General features: G+C 34.9%; 1 protein-coding gene across 19 annotated transcripts in view; it reads right to left on the bottom strand.

Moving 5' to 3' along the window:
- The window catches only part of Hdac9 (histone deacetylase 9), an 863294-nt gene that overhangs the window by 11566 nt on the left and 828718 nt on the right, over positions 1-23010 (bottom strand). For all 19 annotated transcript variants that reach the window (XM_048799672.1, XM_048799670.1, XM_048799674.1 and 16 more), the window contains one exon: positions 7774-7921. In XM_048799672.1, the coding sequence (XP_048655629.1) occupies positions 7774-7921 (148 nt within the window). The remainder of the gene's footprint in view (positions 1-7773; positions 7922-23010) is intronic.

Here is a 23010-nt window from a genome sequence, read left to right as displayed (position 1 = left end):
AATATCCTCCCAAGCCTTCTGTACCCATCTTTTTCTTCCCAGCCTTCCAACTTGGAAAAGAACAAGATTACCTTTCCTAAGGGCTGTACTTACATACTCTCTCAAATGTCTCTGGATTTCTGCTCTTTTGTTACTAAAAACAATTTTTAAGTACACATAATGGATTTTATACTGTTTTTGGAGATATAATGGTAAGCAAAAGGGGCTTTTATTTATAAGAAACTTATAGAAGAAAACATATCAATCAAATATTTATTAGATAATTTTCATTTATATCATATGGAATAATGCAAAGATATAGAGGAGGCATGAAAAAGAGTGACCAATTTAATTTTGCAGTTAGTGTTCAGTGAATATGTTCCCTGATCAGTCAGTGCTGTTTGGTTTGAGATCTAACAGCTAAGTTAAAAGAATGAAGAGCTCATTATAGAGTTGGTGATACAAGGAAAAGGACAAGATATGTATTCCAAGCACAGCAGAAGGTGTGCTCCAAGAAAACCTCAATATGGAAAAGAGTATGGTTTTTAGGAGAAAACTGAAGTGAGATCTCATTTCTTCACCCCCACAGGAAAGGCTGAAATAGTAAAGACTGATTATACCACATTTAGAAGAACTGTCATTCATTGCTAGTGAGAATAAAAAAAACGTATATCCATTTTATAAAGCAGTTTGAAAGTTTCTTATGAGGTAAAACATATGACTTCCTTATAACGTAGTAATTCACTCTTACCTATATGTCCAAGAAAACAGATGCTGTTTACATATGTACACACACACACACACATACACACACACGTGTGCACACACACATGTGCACACACACTGTTTGTATAAAAAAATTATAGAGATTTAGGATTCTCAAAATTAAAAACAAAGTTACCATATGAGCCAAAATTCCAACTTTTGAGTATATAGCCAAAAGAGCTAAAAATAGAGTTTTCAAGATATATTTGTATACTTGTGCTTATTGCAGTGTTATTCACAATATGTTAATTGACAGATGTATGGAAAAAGAAAATGTGTCATACACTTATACAAGAATATTATTTGGACTTAAAAAGAAGGAAATCTTGTCATATGCTACAACATAAATGAACCTTGAGGAAGCTTGGCTAAAAGAAGGAAGCCAATCACAAAAAGACCAATACCCATGTTTTGGCTTACATGAGGTATTTAGAAGCCCCAAGGCAGTTGCTAGGGGCTGAGGTGAATGAAAAGGGACAGCAGTTGTTCAATGGCCACAGAATTTCAGTTTTGCAAGATGAAATTCAAGAGAGCTCTTGCATGACAGTGTGCCTCTCATTAACACCACCAAACTGCACACTTAAAAATAACTCTTTTTAAGTGGTAAGATTTATGTGTTTTATACCACAATGATGAAAAATAATCCATAGCAGATTTATCCATAATAGCCCCAAATTGGAAACAAGCCAAACACCCACTTGCAGATAAGTGGATAAACAAATTAGGATATGTTAATGCACTGGCATAATGAACAGCACTGCAAATGAATAAACTACTAACTGTCAGTGAAATTAATGGATGTCAAAAATATTATGCTTAGTGGAGTAAAGGAAGCCAGATTAAAAATCAGTATGAAGTGCATAATTTCATTTAAATGAAATTAAAGAACAGGCAAAACAGCATGGTGTTAAAAGGTAGTTACTGCTGGGAACTGGGAAGAGGTACAAGTGAACGTTCTTAGGTGGTGAAAATGTTCTCCTTCTTGCTTTGGGAGGTGTTTACATGTGGTGTAGGTAACAGTCTTAGGGTCTGTGCATATTATTCTATGTGCCTCAGTTTATAAAAAAAAAGTCGTTGTGGTTGGAACATAGACCACAAAACAGAGAGGAGAAATGTTATGGATGAGACCTGAAATACACATGAGGGTAAGCACACAGAGCTTATGAATCCTGTTAAGATGACAGTCTTTATGCTTATAGAAATGGAAGGGCATGGGAGAGTTTCAAACAGAAGCACAACCAGATTTGCTTTACCATTTCTCTCTCTCTCTCTCTCTCTCTCTCTAGCTTCCTGGTTATAGAAACTAGAATAGAAAGGACACATATGTATATGGGAACTAGTAAGAAAAGTACAGTAAGTGTTTAAATGAAAGATCAAGGTAGTTTGGACTGAGAGATACAAACAAAATTGATTGTGTGCTCAAGTTATCATCTCTTTCTTTGGATGCCTGTCAAAATCCTACATATCCTTTCACCTTGTCTCAATTGTCACTGATTCAGTGATTAGTTCCCTGGTCCTTAGTCTAAGTTAAGTCTTCTTTCATCGTGAAGGATATTATCTCAATCTTATCAAGAAATGTATACTATATCTGATCAAATAACTTATATCTGTTTGTCAAGTAACATATGTTCTTCCTGTTTTTCATACTTGATTCTGTTGTAGGAATAAAACTCTCATATCCATGTCTTAATCTTTGGAACCTGTGAATATGCTATCTTGCATGGCAAAACTGACTTGGTAGATGTGGTCGAGGTTATGGACCTTGAGGTCAGGAAATGATCCTATTTTTCCCTGATGAGTCCAGTCTAATCACAGAAGCCCTTAAAATCAGAAACCTTTTCTCACCAGTCAGAGATAGATATGATGACAGAAGAAATGTCAGAGAGATGGAAGTTACTAGCTTTGAGGATAGAGGAAGGAGGTCAGGAGCCAAGTGATGCAGGCAGCCCCTTAAGCTGGAAAAGGTGAAGGAACAAAGTCTCCCCTAGAAACTTCAGCAAGGACTGCAGTCCACCACTACCCCACTTAGCCAGCGAGACCTGTGTCAAACTTCCAACCTACAGAACTTTTGTGTTAAGTTATTACATTTTTAGTAATTTTTTTTTGCAGCAGCAGTAGAGAATTATTACAATCTCCAAGTAGATGAATGTTTTGAAAACTGCGAAGTAGCTTTGTGAACTTGCTCTTAGCACTTTGACACAGAAAGAATCAGAGTATGTCTGAAAGTGAATGAACTCAGTGTTCTCACATGTTCTCCTCATGCTGCATGTTGGAGGATGGTCCTGTAATCAACTAGTATCACTTCCATTCCTTCTCTGCCCTTGAATGCAATCCTTTTTCCACTCAAACAGATATTTTGTGCAATACCTGCCCCTCTTAGTATCTTTTCTCAGGCAAACCACCTATATGACATTAGAATGGTATGGATGCTAGTTAGCTAACATATTCTGAAAATGGACATTGTCAATTTGTACTACACAAAAAAGTAAATTACACGTTTTGAAAAATCTCACAAAAATATAACAACATGTTTTCCTGTAAAGATAGTAAACATTGAGATAAGTAGAGCTCATGTAGCATTACGAAATGCTGTTACAATGTTAACAATGTTTTGTCTTCTGATGGATGCTTTTACTCATTCAATAAATATGTTTATTATCTACAATGTATTATACATTATAAAAGTCTTTGAGTTAGATCAGCTCACCATAGAGTAGTTAATTTAATCAATTTATTACTTAGTCCTTATTTATCGATCTCTTATTTTTAGTGACTACATTGCTGATTTAACCAAGTTAAACCTAAAGATGCTACCTCTGTTCTTATATTATAGATCTCTATATCATGAATAGTGTATCGGGGAAAGAAAAAAACAGCAAATTGAGGAAAAAGTAAAATGATAGAAATAATAATAAAAATCAGCCTTTACTGAGGAATTCCTTGTGTCAAGTGTTAAGTTCTTATAATGTGTTCTCATTTTATCTTCATAGCCCTGTGAAAATTTTCTCTAATTTTAAAAACAGAAAATAAAATTTAGAGACATTAAGTAACTTGCCCTTGAGTACATAATTATTAAATGCAGAAGGCCTAGGCAAGCTGACTCTAGAGTTGAGCTCCAGTCTTCCTCTGCAGTGGCAAAAGGATGGGAATACAGGGACAGAGCAAAGACGAGATGGGAAGCTAAACTTATCAGCATCTCATTTTACTTATGGCTCTATTTGATTTTTTCAAAATAAATGCTGTTTTACAAGGAATTTAGAATGGAATGGCTAAAATACACAATAGGGCATTGAATTTATTCCCTGATATACCAAGTCCAATTTCATACATACCCAAAGACTATATTAGGCACTGAAAACAGATAAAATCATGGCTCTGGGAAGAGGAGGAAAGACAAGAGAGCACGGATTGCTCTTTCTTTCACCAGGAGCTTCTAAATCTCAACTTTTCAACTAAGGCTTTATTAACACTAAGAGAAAATTAAAAATGAAATTTATTTTAGAATGTTTGCCTACTTAAGTAAACATGTGCTCAAAATAATGGCATAGAGAAAAATCAGAAACCTGCATAATTTGTGCAATATTAACTTCTGGAAGCCTTAGAGATATAATCCCAATGAATAGGATATTTGGACAAATTCATGTTTCTAAGTATATTAGACATGAATTTGTACTTACTAATGGTTTGTATTTCTATGTAAATCACTGGATTGAGGAAAATGGAGTCATTAATATTCTCAGAGGTACTGACAAGCCATTCAAAGCTCAGGCAAATGATACATAGGATTTTTCAGTTTATTGTTATACTTTTAAAAGTATGAACAAGATAGTTACTGAAAAAAAACAAAATACCAAGACTTGGACTCATACATTTTCTCATGGTTCTGTATTATATAATGACTTGAAACCATCTCTTTCATGAGAAAAGTTGCCAAAAATGGAACGTTAAGTGATTAAATAAAGAATCATTCCAGACTCCATTTAAAAACTCTAACATGATTTACACTATAATCAACAGGTCATACTGACATTTGAAAATCTAACTTTCAGTTTTTGCTTTGCATTAAAAAAAAAAAAAGAGACAGTTAGGAATTTTAGAGTATAAATGTGCTCCTAAAAACTTGATAGTCGATCACCCTAAAGTTTTGATTGCCAGAGAGAACTTTTCTTGATTTTCATCACAGCCTGAACTGGTATCCAAGAATAAATCTGAGTACATTACTAACCCTTCCAATAGAAGTGTTTTGAAACGGCTATCTAACAAATGTCGACTACAAATCTTTCAAAAGTACACTTTCTTAGTAAACAAGAAAAAAACTCTAATATTACAGTTTTTGCTTCTAAACAATATGCTACATATAAACAGGCCTATCTATTTAAATCTTTAAAAATATATCTGGGACCTGCTCAGGGATGGTCTTGCTTTTTTTTTTTTTCTCTTCCTGAACCATCAATGACTTTTCCCCATTCAAATTCTTTGCCACCCTAAAATTGTGTTTGAAAACTGTGTATCAGTTAAACATCCACAAAACGAATTCCCACATACCAGCCCTTTCCTAATAATTTGTTCTTCAAGGTCCATCAGTGTAGGTATAAAACTGAAATGACTTTTTGCACGGTGTTGTCACCCTCCCCCATCCAAGAAAAATGAACAGAAAATACTTACAATGGTTCTTAGCCAGGAGCATTTTATCCCTTATTCACTAGTGGTAAATGAGTCAGATATGAGTTGGCCAGGAAAAGTGCTGCTTTACCCAAAATCTTAGTATGAAATGAGTCATCTCACTCCAAACACCAATATATCCTCCAAAATAACTGGCAAGAATTTCCTATAAAAAGAACCTTGCCTTCACTCTTTTCCATCCATTTAGGTCTCTGATTTTTCTAATTTTTCAATTTCCTGCATGTTCATAATATTGCATTTATAACAAAAGCCAGGAACATTTCCACCTCTTTATCTTATTTTGAAAATCATCTTTGCCTATTGAATAGGGGAACAATTTTGATAGCTTCCTCTGAAAAAACTAAGAGCTCTGTGACTCTCAAGGACCCCCACCCCCTCTTTCTCTCTCTCGAAATGCATTCATGGTTCAACTGAAATACAAGAGCCAGTTCTAGAAGAATTTTTTCTTTTCCTCTGTTAAGAAAAGGAGTTCAAAGCCACAGAAAATACTTCAAGCAAAATCATTTTTCTTCCCACAAGAAAAATCAATCACTTTAGATATAATCTGTTCAAAACTGATAAATGAGTATGAAAGCAGACAACAAACTTCAACTCTGCTTTCCTGCACAGCAGGACATTAACATTTCCATTTGCTCTCTGCCATCAGATGAAGCTTAAAAATCACTCTGGATTGAAACTGAGGTTAAGTCCTGTAGATTATCAGGAGTCAACACACTATTCACCTGAGGATAAACAAGTGTGCTTATGAAGCCAATTCTTGCCAATGTGCTGAGATTTTTTTTTTTGTATTACTTGAGGCTCATAAAATCAATTATTATTGCTAATTATTCTAAGCTCTGCAATTTAATGGACAAAATTACGGACAATTCATTTCACTGAGGTTGGAATTTAGCCTCGTTTTTCTATATTAAATGAATTCTAGAGAATAGCTATGCTCCTTTTATATTCAACAGTAACAGATGTTAGTTTCCTCGGTTTTATAGCCCTCAGATGACAGACAACTAACTGTTTTTGGCCTTGGGAATAATTGCAACACCTTTGGATTATGAACTTGGTTCACTTCTTAGCTGGAAACAGCAGGGGGTTCGTTCATATTATCAAAGACATAAAAGAAAACAAATTTCCCTGTGCTTCAAAAATCATAAGAAAATGACTTCTAATTCAAACAATATACACTTTTTTTCTCTACTGATAATCTGCTCCTTAGTGCTCAGAATAAGAGAAAATACCTGCATAAAATTGAAATCTCTTATTCAGTTTATCTTTTGCTCTTGGCCAAAACAAGATGTTAAATCCATTAAACTCTGAGTATCCAGTAAAAGCAAGAAAGCTAGAATTGTTCAAATTTGTGCATTCTTGGGAAAATAGCCAACTTATGCACTAGTAGCAGGATCTGTGTAATTAATGGTGATGTTATTGATGGAGGGAATCTGATTTTCTTCTCAGAAGCAATTTGAGAGTATAAACTGGCAGAACTTTAGCAAAGCCTTTCCTGATTCAATTTCTCATTGAGGAAATAAGACCTTGAAGTCAGCCATAGAAAGTACCAATGTCAATGTACATTTGTGGTGATTTTGGTCGTGGTAGACTTTAAAGAAATCCTGAATGTAGCACTGTCCATAGAATACAATGATGGACCCAAAAAGGCACAAACTGACAAAGATTCCTTAATAAGACAACAAGGGAGCCCAATCTTAGATTGACCTTTAGTTTTTTCCCCAGAAAGCTATGTTCATATGAAGTTGAACAGAGACCAATTCCTTCCTATAATGTAAGTAAAGTAAGACTCAAGTCCACACTCAGTCTACACACGCTCTGTCTCATTTGCAGACAACTTCCACAATCATCATGTTGCTGGACCTCAAGAACAATCACAATGGACAAAGTGCGAATGCAGTTTTGGCTAGCCACTGCCTCACATTACCTCCAGCTTCTGCTCTCCTCTTTCCTTTGTTATATGAGGAATTTCAAACTGATGAGAGGAAGAAAAAGAACATCTGGAAAAATAGAAATAACTAGGGAAAGAATTAAGGCCACAAGCAGCTCTTTCCATAATGATCTGCACTAAATTACCCAACCAGGAGTGATTTTTCTCACCGACTATCTCATTCTCTCTAGTTCTCTGTGAACTGCAACCACATGCTCCAGGTCTGTGTTTCCCATGAAGAACAAAACAATTGAATTTTCTATAACCCAAAGCATGTGCTCTGGCATCTGTGGTTTTGGAGAAAACAGGTGGAGGAAGTGGGGGAGACAGGTGAAGGAAAACCAGGAGCAAGGTTCATGAACATCAGAGATGAGCCTGGATGTTACTGACCCACATGATTCCCCACACTGGATTCATACCTGCTGTCTTCCTGAGCAAAGGGCTGTTCCACATCCACCGTCAGGGAGGCCAGAGCAGAAACGGTCTCTGTCTCTTCTTGCAACTGAGTGCCAGGCAGAGCACAACCCCTTGGCACAGCAACCATCCTTACCGACTTCCAGTACTTGCCTAGAAAAAACATCCATCATACTTTATAGGAATTTTGGTTAGAGCAATAGTAATAAGAACACTCGAATAGATCCAACTCAGAACAGTTGTTAAAAATCCCCCTGTTATACACAGTTGTAATTTGGTTCCTTAACTCTTATGATTAAGTGGGTTTTTTTTTTTATATATGAATGTTAAGTTGTGATGAACTCATATTCCCAAGTTTAAATCTCTCTTGCTCTAAAAGTAATACAGTGAGGGATAATCCATGATCTAATGAACTCACTAAAAGACTGACAGCTGTCTGTACAACTAAGTAAGCAAACTCTAGGCACCATTCCCCCTGGGAAACCCTTGAGAGACCTGGAGGTAGAAGTTTCCTGGAAAAAAATGAATGAAATAGTAATGTTAAAAATTACTACTTGAACCATTAACTTTTTAAAAATGAAGTTAGAGTATTAAAGAAAAAAGCAAAGCCTGGCAATGCCAGCATGAATCAAATGACAACTTTGCCAGAACAATTGGGCTTGTTAGTCCTGGATGTTCTCTCTTTCTCAACCTCAGGGTGTGTACTAGAACAATAATTGACTGAGAACTTTAATATATGCACTGGCTGATGTTGGAATCCTTCCATGTGTCATATTGATATTTCTTTTTGTGAGACAAGGCAGAGAAGGAGAATAAGAGGAAAATAGTCATTTCATGAGAACATGCTAGTGGGCTAAATATAAAAGAGGAGAGGCAAAGCCCTCCTTCTTGCAGCCCCTAAGCTTTTTTTTTTTTTTTTTTTTAGTGTATGTGTGTGAAATGTTGAGTCTCAAATCAAAGCCGGAAAATCTCCCTAGATGCTGACATGACTCATCAGGTTAGAACTATCTTTACAACTTGACCAATTAGATGGAAACTTGGCATGCTGAGGATTTGCTTATTTCAAATAAAAAAAAAAATAAAGTCTTGCTTGAGTGCAAAAAGAAGATAGATGAATACTGGACTAGAAAGTAAGCTAACTGGGCTCTGGACCCACCTCTGCCTCTGGACATCCCTATCATGCTCATAGGCCTGCTAGGACTTTATTTCTGCTTCTTCCAAGATGGGGATTGCTTCAAATATTTTCCAGCTCAAATACTTTGTGATTGGACTTCTTTACTTTACTGTTTCACAAAGGAATGAATGTCACATTAGGGAAAAAGACTCAGTCTCCCTGTGCATTCTGCATGCCAAAAACACTCTCTGACATAAGTGTCCACACTACTTTACTTACTGTGATCATCTGCTATGTCCAAAGTCTGAAAGTCACAAATGTTTTAATTTGAATCAAACAATAGTTATGTCAATGAATCCACAAACTAATATTTTTTGGAAGCTGAGACTATGCTAGATGTTGATGTCACAAAGAGGCTCCTAATCCTAAGAAATCCATTCTGGTTGAGTTAATCCTACTAGTTAACAATGGCACATCTGTGTGTAAAAATTCCATATTATCCTTGGGAGGGAATAAACGCAACATATGCTTACAGTGATAGCAAAATAAGGGAAAGTTTACTAGGGAAAAAAATAGCACTTTGTCAAGTATTTGAAAGGCAAACAGAAGCTGATCAAACTAAAATAGGGAGAGGTGGTGGTGTGTGGGTAACCCTAGAAGAGGAAATACTACATGCAGAGATATAGAAACTAGGTCTCTGTGCTTTATTGGAAGTGCAAGTGAAACACAGAAACTGAGTCTGGCATGTAATGAATGACTGCTATTGTAGGCAAAGGCAAACTAACACAATCTTGAACAACATGCCGATGATCTTGGACTTCAACCTTGTACTTATAAGTAGAAGAGGTACATAATCAGATTAATGTTTTAAGAAGATTTCTCTGGAAAGATCATGGAAGATGGATCAAAAAGTGATGAGGATAGTGGCAGAAAGACCAATTTTACATCCTGGCAAAAGTCCAGGTAGTAAATCAAGATGGAATAGAAATGAGAAGATGAATTAGGGACCTTTAGGAGGTAAGCAATGGAAATATATCTTGGCTTTTTCTTCAGTATTCCTCACATCTCTCAAACCTGAAACTTGTCCTTGAATTGATAATTTCATTGCAAGTGCCTAATTACTCTAGAATACAATGTCATTATTATCCTACCCAACTTGGAAATGCTATAACCATCAATTAGTTTAGTAAATAGAGTTGCAATGAGTTTCACAAAATGTCACTAAGCACTACTTTAGCACATTATATTCACAAAGCTAGTGATGTGGGATGGCATTCTTTCCTTGTTCTCTGGAGTGACAAGTGCAGGGACTCTGACAAACACACCACAAATAACTGATGATTGATGGTCAAATTATGTTATAAAAACTACAGGGAGGAGACACTAGCATTACTGAACACCTAATATATGTCAAAGACTGTGTGATAGGGATTTTTAACATTTATAATTTGTTTTCATTTAATCTTCATGTTAGATAATTTTTTCAAAGGTCACATTGCTCAGGATCAGAGGAGCTTTAATTCTTTCCCAGGACAGATTAATTCACAAATCTCTTCCTTTATACTATGCTGTCCTCCTCCATCTTCCACCCAGTACACACAAAAATATTCTCAATATATGAAAATCTTGACTTAAAAGTATCGTGCACATTACAGATTCTTCACTTTACCAGAAAAGAAATATCAAGCTATCTTTGTTCCTTAGATATGTGTCTCCGCACACTTTTTTTTGGACTTTCTGGTGTGGATTTTTTTTTTTTTTTTTTTTTTTTTGCACAAAGAAAGACCACCATGTTCAAACTTGTTTTTTCTACACTTTATTTTAGTTTGGATATGTAGTGCTCCCCCAAAATTACATGTGTGAGACAAAGAACGTTCAGTGGTCAAATGATTTGGTTGTGAGAGTTATAGCCTAACCAGTGAGTTAATCCACTGGTATGGATTAACTAGGTGATAACTAAAAGCAGGTAGGGTGTGGTTGGAGCAGGTGGGTCACTAGGGGCATGTGTTGGGGATTATATTTTGTCCTGGTGAGCGGAGCACTCTCTCTGCTTCCTGGTGGCCAAGTTCTGAGATGCTTTCCTCCACCATGCCCTTCTACCATGATGTTCTGCCACACTGCAAACCAGAGCTTTGAAGTTGGCCAGCTGTAGACTGAGACTTATGAAGCCATGAGCCAAAATAAAGTTCCTGCTCTAATTGTTCTTGACCCATCATTTTGGTCAGTGACAAAAAAGCAACTAAAGCACTTCATTTCTCATAACCTTGTACTATTGCAAGTACTAGGTTACCAGGTAAGTCATCAATGAATCTATGATAAAACTGGAGACCAATGTTCACTGAAAAGTATAAATACAAAGTACACAAAGGTGGAGCTCTGAACTAAAATACAAGATTTTCAGGCTGCTAATCTTATGCTAATTTTAGGAAAGTCATGGAATCACTTTGAAGAACAGTCTCCATATTTACAAAATAATGGCACCGAGAGTTTAATGATTATGAAAGATTTAATTCTGCTCTAATTCTCAGTAATGGTGATTCTTCTGATCTTGTTAACAAATCACTCTTGGATATTATCATACATTTGTTATGTTAAAAAAGCATTACATTTCTATGAGCCTATGAACCCGCGAAGAGGTTATTAAGCATTGACTTTCAGATAATGACATATCTACAGTGACTGAGGACTTTCATTTTCAAGCACTGTAAATTTTTCCTCAAGAAGAAAACTCCTGGCCATAAATAACAAACAATTTTGCTCCCAAAAGACAATGAAAAGGCATGTATTCTTAAGATTAATCTTTAGGAAGAATGACTGACAATGATCCTTCAAATTTTGACCTATAAGTATGTGATTTTAAATATTTGAGATGTTTTTGGATAAAATTTAATGTGTATAAAATATTCTGCTGTTAAGATCAAATAATAGAAGTTTGGCTCTTATCCAAATATGTGAGGTCCCTGACTTAGAATTTAAAGATTTTAAATTCAATTTGGCCTTTAGCAAGATGTAAAAAAAAACAAGAAAAATGTTCTACATTAATAATGTACTTATAGACCACTATCTATGTTCACAAAAGAGAATAATTAAAATGCAAGTAGGTATAACACAGACTATGCAATATGTGGACAACTCAGACCCCATAATTTATGGGTTATATTTTCATGTGTTGTGTAGTTTTTTTTTTCTTTCAGAAACAGATGTTCAAGAAACTCATATCTATTGGCATGGGAATAATAATGCCATTAGCACATAAGAGAAATGAACCAAGCTTTATGAGTAGAGTTCACAGGAGTTGCTATTCATAAAGTAAAATATTAGCAACCGGCACCACTGAGTTGCTCTCCTATGGCAATAAAACTGGCAAAGGAGAGGAGTTTTCCATTCAAACTGGAGTGCACACTCCCTCTTCAGTCATATCCTTTATCCTTATTCGCTTTTCCCACTATGTAAATCTTCCCACTTTTCAGCACTTTTTTAAAGAACTACTCAGCCCTCATTATTCTGCATTTTTGTTTTATCTGGCAAAGGTAAAGCAAAGAATGAATGCACAATAAAGGTATGAAGTAGATAGTGGAAGGAGGACAGTCGGGATCAGGGTGGGAACCACAGATGGAATTTCACTGGGTCAGATAGGAGTCAAGAGAGGGCATCTTATGGGTGGGTACTGTGTAATCAGACTTCAGGAAAAACCATAACACTTCTGGTAATGAACAATTTGGTAAGATAATAGTTGTCAACTTATGCAAGTCTGTCTTAGAAATAAAGCGTTCACCAAATGTTTTTCCAATCAAAGCCTCCGGACAATTTAAAAATCACTTGACCCTCAAGTCTCCTGTTCCGTCGTCGTCTGGGAGCCTCAGAGTCATGCCTTCTGATTATTTTTTTAAAAAACTTCTTGCCATTAGAATGATACTGCCTATCATCTTTACACACCATGTTCTCACAGAAAAAGAAAAAATACTAAATTAAACCTCTTCCTGTCCTCCTCAAGCTTAGAGTTTATCAACGCCTAGGTTTATGAGAGAACCAGGCTTGTAGATTCTCTAGAGATTCTTAATACTTAATTGAGCCCATTTTATCCCAATGTCCCAAATGTGGAACACCTAGAAAAATTGAAATATAGTATATAATATATAATTATATAATGACAATAATTATACTGTAGTGATATTAATTAATATAATAATTTATATAAGCTCCGGATTATTATTTCCAACCTATTTTAATGCACCTATGTCAATTTCCTTGAAATACTATAGAATTCAAAACATGGGACTTAATGGTTAAGATTTTTTTAGCTAAATGAAGAACTTTATCAGGTTCTAAAACATTGTATAAATGTAAAGATAAAAAATGCATTGAAAATTGGTGTAAAAATTGAGTAACCCAGTAATTAAATTTTTCATCCATATTGTGGTAATTTTGAGGTTAAGTAGAGCCAAGGATAAAATTTACATTATAAAAATATTTATTCATCAAAAAATTATTTTTAATTTAGACCCATGGAATAGTCCTATTCAAAGCTTACTTTCACATGAATATTCAGCTTTAAGATGCATAAATAAAATCTGCTTAAGTCATGTATCTCAAGGCACAGAAACCAGTATATTTATAGTGATTATAAAAATGTTAGAAAATAACATAAACATAATTATGCTTGGTAGATATTCATGTATGATAATTCTTTTGTGGTTATATTGTTCACCTACAATATCACTAATATTTTTATGAAGAATAAGCTTTCTGTTTCAAAGGAATCCAAATATTTTAGATTTTTTTTCATAAAACTGCTTACAATTTTTTTCAAAGTTAAAATTTTACAGTTAACTTGAAACTGTTGGTGTCTTTAATTTTTCTTTTCAAGAGACAGTGATATTTTTGCTCAGAAATACTATCTCTACAAATCTGGAAAACTCAGAGCAACTTCTACTAAATGGGATTGTTTTCATATCTAGTTTTTAAGATATTGAAATAAGTACTGTATTCCAAAAGTTTTCAGGACTACTATCTTTTTTTTTCTCCTTTCAAAATAGAAAACATCTTTGTCAAATATTTTATAAGACAAAACAATAAAAAGTTTCCTATTTATGAATCTTCAAAATTTAACAAATCAGATGCAGAAAAACTTTTGATATTTTTTACTTCATTCTATTCCAGATCATCAAATATGAATTTATCTAACTGTAAGAGTTTGATCAAAGATTCCATCTATACACAGAGTTCTTAAATAAATAAAATTTTGTGCATGATTTGAGCACTTATCCTTGCTCAATTATTTCCTTGCTTTAATAAGGATCAATTTAAATATGTTTCTTCTTGCAAGCACTATTTACTGTCATTGAAGTTCTCCAAAAGCTTCGAAAACATATTTTTGCTCCATTTGGTAACTATTTCTTATCAGCTTCATTGAGCTATAGTAACACTGAATAAAATTTGCTAATATTAGGATTTAATTAAGATGATGCTTGTTGACAAATGTACGCAGTCATATAATAGGTATAATAATTAAAATGCAGAATATTTTCATCACCCTGAAAAGTTCCCCTTGACCCTTTGGAATCAATTCCATACTCTCCTTCCTTCTTGACCATTGTCAACCACTGAAATTCTGCACCATATTTTTGTTTTTTCTTGAATTTGATATAAATGGGACCAGATAGTACAGTTTTGGCTTCTTTCACTTGACATAATACTTTTGCAACTAATTTTTTTATCTCTATCATCTATACCTTTGTTTCTTTATATGTAATATAATTTTTATTAATTAATTAAATTATTTTAATTATGTATATATTACAGCAGAATACATTTTGATTCATTGTACACAACTGCAGCACAAGTTCAATTTCTCTGATTGTACAGAATGTAGTATCGCATCATATGTGCAGTCACACATGTACCTAGGGTAATGATGTCCATCTCATTCCACCATCTTTCCTGCCCACAAACCCCCTCCTCTTTACTCCCTCCCCTTTGCCCCATCAAAGTTCCTCCATTTTTTCTCATGCCTCCCACCCACAATATAGATCAGCATCCACTTATCAGAGAAAACATTAGGTCTTTGGTTTCTTGGGATTGGCTTACTTTGCTTAGTGTGATATTCTCCAACTCCATCCATTTACCTCCAAATGCCATAATTTTATTCTTGTTTAAAGCTGAGTAATATTACATTGTGTATATATACAACAGTTTCTTTATCCATTCATCTATTGAAGGGCATCTAGGTTGCTTCTACAGTTTATCTCTTGTTAATTGTGCTGCTATAAACATTGATGTGGCTGCATTACTATAGTATGTTGATTTTAAGTTATTTGGGTATAGACTGAGGAGTGGGATAGCTGGGTCAACTGGTGGTTTAATTCCAAGTTTTCTAAGGAATCTCCATACTGCTTTCCAGATTGGTTGCACCAATTTGCACTCCCACCAGCAATGTACATCCTTGACAACATGGCAGTTCTTGATAACTGCCATTCTTACTGGCACGAGCTGAAATCTTAGTGTAATTTTGACTTGCATTTCTCTAATTACTAAAGATATTGAACATTTTTTCATATATTTGTTGATTGAATGTACATCTTCTTCTGAGAAGTGTCTGTTCAGCTCCTTACCCCATTTATTGATTGGGTTGTTTGTTTTATTGGTGTTAAGATTTTTGAGTTCTTTAATCCTGGACATTAGTACTCTATCTGATGTGCATGTGGAAAAATTTTGCTCCAAAAATGTAGGCTCTCTCTTCTGCTCATCGATTGTTTCTTTTGATGAGAAGAAGCTTTTTAGTTTGATCCGATCTATCCCATTTATTAATTCTTGATTTTATTTCTTGTGCTTTAGGAGTCTTATTAAGGAAGTCAGGGCCTAATCCAATGTGTTGAAGATTTGGACCTACTTTTTCCTCTGTTAGGTGCAGGGTCTCTGGCCTAATTCATAGGTCCTTGATCCACTTTGAGTTGAGTAATGTACATGGTGAAAGATAGGGGTTTATTTTCACTTTGGTGCATATGAATTTTCAGTTCTTCCAGCACCATTTGTTGAAGAGGCTATGTTTTCTCCATGTATGTTTTTGGTGCCTTTGTCTAGTATGAGATAACTGTATTTATGTGGTTTTGTCTCTGCATCTTTTATTCTGTACCATTGGTCTACATGTCTACTTTGGTTCCAATACCATACTATTTTTGCTAGTTTGCTTTGTAGTATAGTTTAAGATCTGGTATTGTGATGCCTCTAGCTTTACTCTTCTTGCTAAGGATTGCTTTGGCTATTCTGTATCTCTTATTTTACCAAATGAACTTCATGATTGCTTTTTCTATTTCTATAAGAAATTATGTTGGGATTTGAATTGGAATCACATTGAATCTGTATAGCGCTTTGGGTAGTATGGCCATTTTGATAATATTAATTTTGCCTATCCAAGAGCATTGGAGACCTTTCTGTCTTTTAAGGTCTTCTTCAATTTCTTTCTTTAGTATTCTGTAGTTTTTATTGGAGAGGTCTTTCACCTCTTTTATTAAGTTGATTCTCAAGTTTGTTTTTTCTTTTGAGGCTATTGTGAATGGAGTAGTTTTCTTAATTTTTTTTTTCCAGAGGATTCATCACTGACATATAGAAATGCATTTGATTTATGGGTTTTGATTTTATATCCTGCTACTTTGCTGAATTCATTTACTAGTTCTAGAAGTTTTCTGGATCTTCTAATTATAGAATCATGTCATCAGCAAATAATGATAGTTTGAGTTCTTCTTTTCCTATTTGCATCCTTTTAATATTTTTCATCTGTCTAATTGCTCTGACAAGAGTTTCAAGGACTATGTGGAATAGAAGTGATAAAAGAGGGCATCCCTGTCTTGTTCCAGTTTTTAGAGAGAATGCTTCCAATTTTCTCCATTTAGAATGATGTTGGCCTTGTGTTTAGCATAGATAGCTTTTACAATGTTGAGGTATATTTCTACTATCCCTAGTTCTTTTAGTGTTTTGCATGAAAGAATGCTATATTTTGTAAAATGCTTTCTCTGCATTAATTGATATAATCATGTGATTCTTATCTTTAAATCTACTGATGTGATGAATTATATTTATTGATTTCTGTATGTTGAACCAACCTTGCATCACTGGATGAACCACACTTGATCATGATGCACTATTTTTTCAGTTTGTTTTTGTATGCAATTTGCCAGAATTTTGTTGAGAGTTTTTGCATCAAGGTTCATCAGGGATATTGGTCTGGAATTTTCTTTCCTTGATGTATCTCTGCCTGGGTTTTGGTAGCAGGATGATACTAGCTTCATAGAATGAGTTTGGAGGGGTTCCTTCCTTTGCTATCTCATGGAATAATATGAGGAGTATTGGTATTCATTCTTCTTTGTAGATATTGTAGAATTCAGCTGTGAATCCATCTGGTCCTGGACTTTTCTTGGTTAGTAGGCTTTTGATGATGTCTTCTCTTTTCTTGCTTGAAATTGATCTGTTTAAATTGTGTATGTCCTCTTGACTTAGTTTGGGTTGATCACATGCCTCTAGAAATTTGTCAGTGTCTTTGAAGTTTTCTGTTTTATGTAGTATAAATTTTCAAAATAGTTTCTAATTGTCTTCTGTATTTCAATAGTGTCTGTTGTGATATTTCCTTTTTCATCACAAATTTTAGTAATTTGAGTTTTCTCCCTCCTTCTTTTTGTTAGGGTGGCTAAGGGTTTGTCAATTTTATTTATATATTCAAAGAACAAGCTTTTTGTTTTGTCAATTTTTTGAATTGCTTCTTTCATTTCAATTTCATTGATTTCCACCCTGATTTTAATTATTTCCTTTCTTCTATACTTTTGGTGTTGTTTTGTTTTTTTCCTAGGGCTTTGAAATGTAATGTCAGATTGTTTATTTGTTGACTTTTTCTTCTTTTTTAATGAATGAATTTGATGCAATGAACTTTCCTCTTAGCCCTGCCTTCATAGTGACCCACAGATTTTGATAAATTTTTATATCTGAGTTCTCATTTACCTCCAAGAATTATTTTTATCTCCCTCCTGATGTCTTTTGTTTTCCATGTGTCATTCAAGAGCATACTGTTTAGTCTCCAAGAGTAAGAGTAGCTTCTCTTTTAACTTTTATCATTGATTTCTAATTTCATTCCATTATGGTCTGATAGAATGCAGAGTAGTATCTCTATTTTTTTTTTTGTATTTGCCAAGACTTCCTTTGTGACATAACATATTATCTATTTTGGAGAAGGATCCATATTTGCTCATTGACAGATGGAATATTCTATATATGTCTGTTAAGTCCAAATTATTGGTTGTATTATTGAGTTCTATAGTTTATTTTACTTAATTTTTGCTTGGAACATCTATCCAGTGGTGAGAATGGTGTATTAAAATCACCTAGTACTATTGTATTGTGGTCTATTTGGTGCTTGTATTTGAGAAGAGTTTGTTTGACATACATAGATGCCCCATTGTTTGGGGCATAGATATTTATGATTTTTATGTCTTGTTGATGTATGAATTCCTAAAGCAGTATAAAATGTCCTTCTTTATTCCTTTTCACTAGCTTTGGTTTGAAGTCCCCTTTATCTGCTATGAATATGGAAACCGTTGCTTATTTAGGTGTTCCATGTGATTGGTATGTTTTATTCTCACCCTTTCACCTTCAGTATGTGGATGTCTTTCCCTGTGAGATGAGTCTCTTGAAGGCAAAATATTGTTGGGTCTTTTTTTTTTTTTTAATTCCAATCTGTCAGTTTATGTCTTTTAATTGATGAGTTTAGGCCATTCACATTCAGGGTTACTACTGAAATATGATCTGTATTCCCGGACACTTTGGTTATTTTTGGTTTTTAATTTGACTTGGTTTCTCCTTTGATTGGCTTTTCCTTTCATGTAGTTCCACCCTTTGCTGATTTTCATTGTTGTTTTCCATTTTATTCTCCTGGAATATTTTGCTGAGGATGTTTTCTAGTGCAAGCTTTCTTCCTGTAAATTCTTTTAACTTTTGTTTATCATGAAAGGTTTTTATTTCATCATCAAATCAGAAGCGTAATTTGGCTGGATATAAGATTCTTGGTTGGCATTCATTGTCTTTCAGTGTTTACTTTATATTGTTCCAGGATCTCACTGGCTTTGAGGGTCTGGGTTGAAAAATCTGCTGAGATATAAATTGGTCTGCCCCTGTATATGATCTAATTCCTCTTTCTTGCAGCCTTTAAGATTCTATCCTTATTCTGTATGCTAGGCATTTTCATTATAATGTGTCTTGGTGTAGATTTGCTTTTATTTTGTACATTTGGTGTCCTGTAAGCTTCTTGTATTTAATTTTCCAATTCATTCTTCATGTTTGGGAAATTTTCAGATATTATTTCATTGAAGAGATTGTGTATCACTTTGGTTTGAATCTTTGTGCCTTCCTCTATCCCAATAATTCTTGGAGTTGGTCTTTTTTTATTAGTTGCTCAAAACATTACAATGATCTTGACATATCATATATCATACATTTGATTCAAATGGGGTATGAATTCTTATTTTTCGACGTGTACAGATTGCAGGATCACATTGGTTATACAGCCACGTTTATACATACTGCCATAATAGTGTCTGTTATATTCTGCTGCCCTTCCTATCCCCCCTCCCCTCCCTCCCCTCCCATCACCTCTCTCTACCCCATCTACTGTAACACATTTCTCTCTCTCTTTTTTTTCCTTCCCCCTCACAACATCTTATATGTAATTTTGTATGCTATCCATAATTCTTGGATGCTCTGCTCATGGTTTCTTACCATTTTCACTGTGTGGTCAACTTTATTTTCAAGATTGTATATACTTTGCCCTCATTATCTGAGACATTCTGTCTTTCAAATGATCTCGTCTGTTGGTGATGTTTTCTATTGAGTTTTTAAATTTGGTTTATTCTTTCCTTCATTTCAAGGATTTCTGATTTTTTTTTCAGAATCTCTCTTTCTTAAAGTAATTTTTGCTACCTGTATTTGCTACCTTATCTCTTTATTGGAGTGATCAATTTTTGCCTGTATTTGCTCATTTAGGTCTTTCTTTAATTCACAGATCATTTTAATTATGTATATTCTGAACTTCTCTGACATTTCATCAACTACACTGTCCACGGATTCTGTTATTGTAGTATCCTGGTTTGTTTGGGGCACTTTTTCCTCTTGTTTTTTCATGTTCTCTGTGTGTCTTCCTTTCTTGAAGTATGGATCTGAGGTATTATAGTTTCTATCCTATAATCTTATAGTGTCCCTGCTAATTATCTGTATCTCACCTTGGTGTTGGGCTTCCAGACCCTGCTGGTGTCCCGGGATGGATGCTACTACAACTAAAGTAGTAGCAATAGCAGAGTGACTCAAAATAGCAGTGGGGTGTCCCAAGATGGATGCAACCACTTTCAGAGATGGGACTGAATGAGTAGGCCTTACAATGGCTTTGGACTGCCTGTTATGAAGTGTAGCTGTTTCTAAGCCCTGTCTGTTTTTGCAAGGTGGAGGCTACTGTGTGGGGAGGTCTATGGCAATGGCTGCAGTGTTCCAAGATGGAGGTGGGCTAGGCCTGGCTCCCAGGTGGGCTCAGGGGTTGGTGCTGTGCCTGACCTGGGCCTGAGTTCAGGCGTGGGTTTGCTCATCTTTTAAGATTTGATTATGATGTTCCTCAAGGTGATCGTAATGGTTGATCTGAATTGTCAGATTGATTGGATTAAGAGATGCTGAAGATTAAGAGACTTCTGGGTTTGTCAGTGAAGGTGTGTCTAGAAATGATTGGCATGTGGGATAGCAAAGTGAAGTGGAGACCCTCCCTAAGCACAGGCAGCACCGTCCAATAGGTTGGAGGCTTGGAAGGAATAAAAGTTGGAAGAAAAAGGAAGCAGCGGCAGATGCAAGCTCCATTCTTCTTGAACAAGTCCTTGATTGCTGCTGTGACTTCCTGAGGATTTCAGACTCTCCCTCCTTTGCTCTTCCAAAGCAGACTTTGCCAGTAATTCTCCAGGGAGTTTCCAGAAGACTTCAATCTTGAATTGGGGCAGCATCATTGATCCTTCTTGTTCTGAAACTTCAGCATTTTGAGATGCTCACTACTAGTTCCTCCAGCCCTCCAGCCTGCAGAAGGCCACTGTGGACTCTCCTGCTTCTGGTTATTTAAGCCAATTTAATAAATCCCTTTTTCATAATCATACCTCCTGTTGATTCTGTTCCTCTAAAGAACCCTAATAGAGTGATTTTATTCATTTTTATTCCACCTGAGATTCATTGGGTTTCTCTAATCTGTGGATTCATAGATTTTAACAAGTTTGGAAACCTTTTTCCATCATTTCTTCAAATACACACATATATGAACTCTTAGCTCCAATTTCAGATTTGTTAGACTGACTGATGATGTCCCCATATCACTGATACACTATTTTTATCAGTTTTTTTTCTTTCTGTTCTTTACTTTGGACAGACTGTGATACCATGTCTTCAACTTCACTGTTTTATTTTCTTTTTAAAGTGTATAAACTGCCATGAATCCCTCTCAGTTGTGTTTCTTGATTTCAAATATTGTGTGTTTCATCCTTAACTTCTTTGCATGCCTAGTGATTTCCATCTGGATGCTTGGCATTATTAGATTATTTTTGTTTTGAAAGAGAGTTGGACATTCTTTTGACATATCATTAATCTACATATCATATAATCCTCTGGAGGCTTACATGCACTCTTTTTAGGGTGGTTCCCAAGCAATCTTCCATTATGATGTCTCTATGTGATACCTTGTGAATCACGAGGTCTCTCGACTTAGGTTAACAGGATTGAAAACTATTCCCAGTTTTGTATGAACTCTTTGAATTGCTTCACCTGCTGTTTTCTATTGGTTATATCCACAGCTTTGTGGAGTTTCAACTCATACATGTAAAGAAGTATTCAGATACATGTAGCTCCCTGTGTGCATGTGAACTTCATCTCCAAGGTTCTGCCTCTTGAATTCTAGTCACTTCAGTCTCCTCAAACTTCACTCTATTCTCAGCTCAGTAAAACAACTGGACCTTTTTTAGTTTCTTTCTTCTGTGCAGACAACCTAAAATCTCCCACATTAGGAAACCGCCCCATTCGGAAGAGAATATATAAAATGAAAAGGACTCATTCAGAGAATGATGAAGCCAGTAAGGGAACATATGGATAGAAGAGAGAACGTTTTTTGAAAGAAATCCAGAAATAGGAAGAGGGAAGGGGAAAGTATTTTAAGAAAGAAGGCATGTTCAATAGTATCAAACGTTTTTGAGGGGTTAACTAAAATGAGGAATTAAATTCGTATATTGGACAAATACTACGTATCTAGAATATATATAATATTTTCTAAATTCAACAATAAGAAAATTAAAATCCCTATTTAAAAAATGAGCAAAAGATCTAAAAAAACAATTCACCAAAGCAGATATACAGAATCCAAACATGCATATAAACATCCTCAAAATCATTAGATATATGGAAATTAAAATTAAAATGAGATATCACTATATACCTATTAGAATGTCTGTAAAACAAAGAAACAGTACCAAGCAATACCAAGTAAGGATACAGAACAACAGCTTTTACTAGTGGGAATGCAAAAATAATACAGATGCTATGGAAGAACAGATAAGCATTTTCTCATCAAGTTTAGAATGAAGTTCCTATAGGACTAGGCAGTCCAACTCCAAGGTTCTTACCCAAGAGAAATGAAAACTTATGACTACATAAAAATTTGTATGTGAATGTGGAGAGCAGCTTCTTTCACTGTCACCCCAAACGGGAAATGATGCAGATTATTCAGTAGGTAAATGGACAAAAAAGTTGTGGTATATCCCTATAATATATACTACCCAACAATACAAAGTAGTGAACTCTTGATACAGTCAGAAACATAGATGAATTTTAGCGTATTTTCAAAGACAAAGAATCTAGGCTCAAAGGGCTACATATTTTATGATTCCTTTGATATAAAATTTTGGAAAAGGTAAAAACAAATTAAATAGAGAATAGATTAGTGATTACCATGGGTTTGGAGTGAGGGGAGTAGATAAGTACAAAGGGAAAGCATGGAGGAATTTTTGGGGTGATGATCTGTGTTAAAACTGTGGTGGCAGGCAGGGACATGAATGCATGCATTTTTCAAAACCCATGT

This window comes from Marmota marmota, unplaced genomic scaffold, assembly GCF_001458135.2.
Source record: "Marmota marmota marmota unplaced genomic scaffold, marMar, whole genome shotgun sequence".
NCBI classification, from domain to species: Eukaryota; Metazoa; Chordata; class Mammalia; order Rodentia; family Sciuridae; genus Marmota; species Marmota marmota.
Note: the sequence above shows the minus strand (reverse complement) of the source record. Positions and strands in the feature narration are given on the sequence as shown.